Here is a 6,000-nt window from a genome sequence, read left to right on the forward strand (position 1 = left end):
GCGCAATTATTAGAAAATGGAAGAAGTTCAAGATGACGGTGAAGCATGGAGGTGGAAACATCATTCTTTGGGGATGCTTTTCTGCAAAGGGGACAGGACGACTGCACTGTATTGAGGGGAGGATGGATGGGGCCATGTATCGCAAGATCTTGGCCAACAACCTCCTTCCCTCAGTAAGAGCATTGAAGATGGGTCGTGGCTGGGTCTTCCAGCATGACAACGACCCGAAACACACAGCCAGGGTAACTAAGGAGTGGCTCCGTAAGAAGCATCTCAAGGTCCTGGAGTGGCCTAGCCAGTCTCCAGACCTGAACCCAATAGAAAATCTTTGGAGGGAGCTGAAAGTCCGTATTGCCCAGCGACAGCCCCGAAACCTGAAGGATCTGGAGAAGGTCTGTATGGAGGAGTGGGCCAAAATCCCTGCTGCAGTGTGTGCAAACCTGGTCAAGACATACAGGAAATGTATGATTTCTGTAATTGCAAACAAAGGTTTCTGTACCAAATATTAAGTTCTGCTTTTCTGATGTATCAAATACTTATGTCATGCAATAAAATGCAAATGAATTACTTAAAAATCATACAATGTGATTTTCTGGATTTTTGTTTTAGATTCTGTCTCTCACAGTTGAAGTGTACAGTGGGGAAAAAAAGTATTTAGTCAGCCACCAATTGTGCAAGTTCTTCCACTTAAAAATATGAGAGAGACCTGTAATTTTCATCATAGGTACACGTCAACTATGACAGACAAAATGAGAAAAAAAATCCAGAAAATCACATTGTAGGATTTTTTATGAATTTATTTGCAAATTATGGTGGAAAATAAGTATTTGGTCAATAACAAAAGTTTCTCAATACTTTTTTATATACCCTTTGTTGGCAATGACACAGGTCAAACGTTTTCTGTAAGTCTTCACAAGGTTTTCACACACTGTTGCTGGTATTTTGGCCCATTCCTCCATGCAGATCTCCTCTAGAGCAGTGATGTTTTGGGGCTGTCGCTGGGCAACACGGACTTTCAACTCCCTCCAAAGATTTTCTATGGGGTTGAGATCTGGAGACTGGCTAGGCCACTCCAGGACCTTGAAATGCTTCTTCATTGCCCGGGCGGTGTGTTTGGGATCATTGTCATGCTGAAAGACCCAGCCACGTTTCATCTTCAATGCCCTTGCTGATGGAAGGAGGTTTTCACTCAAAATCTCACGATACATGGCCCCATTCATTATTTCCTTTACACGGATCAGTCGTCCTGGTCCATTTGCAGAAAAACAGCCCCAAAGCATGATGTTTCCACCCCCATGCTTCACAGTAGGTATGGTGTTCTTTGGATGCAACTCAGCATTCTTTGTCCTCCAAACACGACGAGCTGAGTTTTTACCAAAAAGTTCTATTTTGGTTTCATCTGACCATATGACATTCTCCCAATCCTCTTCTGGATCATACAAATGCACTCTAGCAAACTTCAGACGGGCCTGGACATGTACTGGCTTAAGCAGGGGGACACGTCTGGCACTGCAGGATTTGAGTCCCTGGCGGCGTAGTGTGTTACTGATGGTAGGCTTTGTTACTTTGGTCCCAGCTCTCTGCAGGTCATTCACTAGGTCCCCCCTTGTGGTTCTGGGATTTTTGCTCACCGTTCTTGTGATCATTTTGACCCCACGGGGTGAGATCTTGCGTGGATCCCCAGATCGAGGGAGATTATCAGTGGTCGTGTATGTCTTCCATTTCCTAATAATTGCTCCCACAGTTGATTTCTTCAAACCAAGCTGCTTACCTATTGCAGATTCAGTCTTCCCAGCCTGGTGCAGGTCTACAATTGTGTTTCTGGTGTCCTTTGACAGCTCTTTGGTCTTGGCCATAGTGGAGTTTGGAGTGTGACTGTTTGAGGTTGTGGACAGGTGTCTTTTATACTGATGAGAAGTTCAAACAGGTGCCATTAATACAGGTAACGAGTGGAGGACAGAGGAGCCTCTTAAAGAAGAAGTTACAGGTCTGTGAGAGCCAGAAATCTTGCTTGTTTGTAGGTGACCAAATACTTATTTTCATAAAAAATCCTACAATGTGATTTTCTGGAGAAAATAATTCTCAACTTGTCTGTCATAGTTGACGTGTACCTATGATGAAAATTACAGGCCTCTCTCATCTTTTTAAGTGGGAGAACTTGCACAATTGGTGGCTGACTAAATACTTTTTTCCCCCGCTGTAGTTGAATGTGCTGACAACAAAATCACACAAAAATTATCAATGGAAATCAAATTTATCAACCCATGGAGGTCTGGATTTGGAGTCACCCTCAAAATTAAAGTGGAAAACCACACTATAGGCTGTTCCAACTTTGATGTAATGTCCTTAAAACAAGTCAAAATGAGGCTCAGTAGTGTGTGTGGCCTCCACGTGCCTGTATGACCTCCCTACAACGCCTGGGCATGCTCCTGATGAGGTGGCGGATGGTCTCCTGAGGGATCTCCTCCCAGACCTGGACTAAAGCATCCGCCAACTCCTGGACAGTCTGTGGTGCAACGTGGCGTTGGTGGATGGAGCGAGACATGATGTCCCAGATGTGCTTAATTGGATTCAGGTCTGGGGAACGGGTGGGCTAGTCCATAGCATCAATGCCTTCCTCTTGCAGGAACTGCTGACACACTCCAGCCACATGAGGTCTAGCATTGTCTTGCATTAGGAGGAACCCAGGGCCAACCACACCAGCATATGGTCTCACAAGGGGTCTGAGGATCTCATCTCGGTACTTAATGGCAGTCAGGCTACCTCTGGTGAGCACATGGAGGGCTGTGCGGCCCCCCAACGAAATGCCACCCCACACCATGACTGACCCACCGCCAAACCGGTCATGCTGGAGGATGTTGCAGGCAGCAGAACGTTCTCCATGTGCTCAGTGTGAACCTGCTTTCATCTGTGAAGAGCACAGGGCGCCAGTGGCGAATTAGCCAATCTTGGTGTTCTCTGGCAAATGCCAAACGTCCTGCACGGTGTTGGGCTGTAAGCACAACCCCCACCTGTGGACGTCGGGGCCTCATACCACCCTCATGGAGTCTGTTTCTGACCGATTGAGCAGACACATGCACATTTGTGGCCTGCTGGAGGTCATTTTGCAGGGCTCTGGCAGTGCTCCTCCTGCTCCTCCTTGCACAAAGGCGGAGGTAGCAGTCCTGCTGCTGGGTTGTTGCCCTCCTACGGCCTCCTCCACGTCTCCTGATGTACTGGCCTGTCTCCTGGTAGCGCCTCCATGCTCTGGACACTACGCTGACAGACACAGCAAACCTTCTTGCCACAGCTCGCATTGATGTGCCATCCTGGATGAGCTGCACTACCTGAGCCACTTGTGTGGGTTGTAGACTCCGTCTCATGCTACCACTAGAATGAAAGCACCACCAGCATTCAAAAGTGACCAAAACATCAGCCAGGAAGCATAGGAACTGAGAAGTGGTCTGTGGTCACCACCTGCAAAACCAGTCCTTTATTGGTGGTGTCTTGCTAATTGCCTATAATTTCCACCTGTTGTCTATTCCATTTGCACAACAGCATGTGAAATTTATTGTCAATCAGTGTTGCTTCCTAAGTGGACAGTTTGATTTCACAGAAGTGTGATTGACTTGGAGTTACATTGTGTTGTTTAAGTGTTCCCTTTATTTTTTTGAGCAGTGTGTATATATATATATATTTTTATTTTGCAACATAGCATTAGCTAGCGCTAATCGGCTGTACCTGAGCCAAAACTCTAGTATTTTTCATCCTGTTGCTTGTTCTCCATCATTTTAAATATTGAGTCAACATGTTTTCAGCACTTTTATTCCCATCACTGATCAAAACTAATTTTCTCATGGCTCTCTCTTGTCTCTCTGCAGCAGACATATAGTGAGCAATATGTTTGGAACATCCAATTACAATAAAATGGCAGTACGAATCGCAACACATAGAATCATGAGAATCGCAATACATATTGTATCGGCACCTAAGAATCGTGATAATATCGTATTGTGAGGTCCCTGGCAATTCCCAGCCTTAATTAACATGTACATGTTTCCGTCCTTCTCTCTTTTCTGCAGGGTTTTGGTCCATAGTTTGATATGGCTGCCACTCTCCGGAAACTTGCAGTATTCGTGTCGGGCATGTGGATCTGCCTCCTGCTCCTCAACCCCTTTCCACAAACTGGGTAGGATGACTCATAGTTCACTCCCTTCTCTCCCCTAGCTCTCTTCCATTTACAGCCACTCACTCTTCTCTACCTCCTCCTCCCTCTCGTCCTCGTCCTCTTCTGTCCCCCATTTTGAATCTCTGGGGATGTGTTGCAGCTAATACATTCATTAATATGGCTCTAGTACTGTAGCTAGGCTTTCTGATCCTCAGAATGCCATTTGGAGGCAGACGTGGCCCAGTGTAAATAGCTATTGGATTTCTAGTGGCAAAGCGAGGTACAATAAACCTGGAGGAAGGGAAGGCTGGCCTACCGACAGAGGGGAGACCCGAGGGAAGGCGAGACAGTGCTTAGCCCAGATTGCCCTGCCATGGGTCCAGTTAGCTCTCACTGTCTATTAGCAGCACGCAGCACTTGTGAATTTCACAAGTGCACTGCCAGGAGGTTCTTGCCAAGACATAGCCATAGACAAGGCCTAAGATCACTGCAGTATTCCAACCCAGTCCATTTCCCCAGTGCAGTGTGCTGCATTCTCTAGCCTTGTGTATCCATTGAAGACCATTTTAAACCACGGGCAAGGCTCCCTAGCCTACTGCAGCCTTTTTAGAACACTTAACTTAACAATGAACATCTACCCACCTCAGCTCATTTGTTAGTCACCTCCCATTATCCACCTGTTCCATTAGTTGGCTACAGAGAGATTTCTCTCCATCCATCAAAAATAGTCAAATGAGTCATACAAAGCTATAGACAAGTTTACAGCTGTCAAGCTTTGGAACGAAAACTTTGCCTAGATGTTGTTAATAAACACTGTGTTATTGATTGCGTAACTTCAATCAAAGTTTATTTATGGATTTTCAGGTAATTCAGGACGTTACAAAGCCATTTTATCAGCTCAATTGTCCAGAATTGGCTCCTCTTTCCCACCATTTATATATTGTGTGTGATAGTATGCAGATCATGTACAGTATATTATATGAAAGCACATGATAACATTTCCATTTTTTAAATTTTCTACACACTCTTATCGAGACCAATTAGGGTTAAGTGCCTTGCTCAAGGGCACATCGGCAGATTTTTCACCTAGTCTGCTTGGGGATTCGAACCAGCGCCCTTTCGGTTACTTGCACAAAACTCTTAAGTGCAAGGCTACCTGCCGCCCTTAAGTAATGCTTAGAATGTGTTTGATAGTATAGTTGTGTGTGCAGGTGTGTGGTCACAGGCACACACACTAATACTAAGTGCTACAATCACGGTAATCTGCTACAGAAATGCATTGATTGAAATCTCCCTTTTTCCACGCTGGCCTGCACTGGAGGGACTGGGAGCGCACCCACAGGGAATCAGATGGGGGAGTGGAAGAGGAGGAATAGGGGGTTGGGGGGAACGAGGTTGCAATCTAATTCGGCACCATGCACATGCGCGCACACACACACACACACAAACACACACACACACACTCACACATATATATACACACACACACACATACATAATATTCAAGATGAGTGGAGCAGTGATTCATTTTGTACTGTGTCAGCATAGAGTGAAAAAGAAAGATGGACCGGATCTGATTTAATGTGACATAAAATACCCTCTTTCCCACTATACCTTTTCTCCTTCATATAGACCCTTCAAGTAAATTCAATCGTTTCCACCTCCATTATTTGGTTGAATTGCTCTTGGGAAATTGTAATATGCAACCTTATTTTTCTGGCAGTTCAGTCCTTTCCATTGCTGATTTTTGCTTTGTGCATGCAAAAAAAAAGCAATACAATTACATTTTAGTCATTTAGCAGACACTCTTATCCAGAGCGACTTACAGGAGCAATTAGGGTTAAGTGTCTTGC

At 45.1% G+C, this 6,000-nt stretch overlaps 1 protein-coding gene across 2 annotated transcripts in view; it reads left to right on the forward strand.

Annotated features, from left to right (window-relative positions):
• The window catches only part of LOC121541809 (gamma-aminobutyric acid receptor subunit alpha-3), a 162,725-nt gene that overhangs the window by 31,536 nt on the left and 125,189 nt on the right, over nucleotides 1-6,000 (forward strand). For both annotated transcript variants that reach the window (XM_041851117.2, XM_041851118.2), the window contains exon 2: nucleotides 4,062-4,168. In XM_041851117.2, coding sequence (XP_041707051.1) covers nucleotides 4,083-4,168 — 86 coding nt within the window. In that variant the 5' untranslated portion in view covers nucleotides 4,062-4,082. The remainder of the gene's footprint in view (nucleotides 1-4,061; nucleotides 4,169-6,000) is intronic.

Source organism: Coregonus clupeaformis, chromosome 27 (genome assembly GCF_020615455.1).
Source record: "Coregonus clupeaformis isolate EN_2021a chromosome 27, ASM2061545v1, whole genome shotgun sequence".
Classification (NCBI taxonomy): Eukaryota; Metazoa; Chordata; class Actinopteri; order Salmoniformes; family Salmonidae; genus Coregonus; species Coregonus clupeaformis.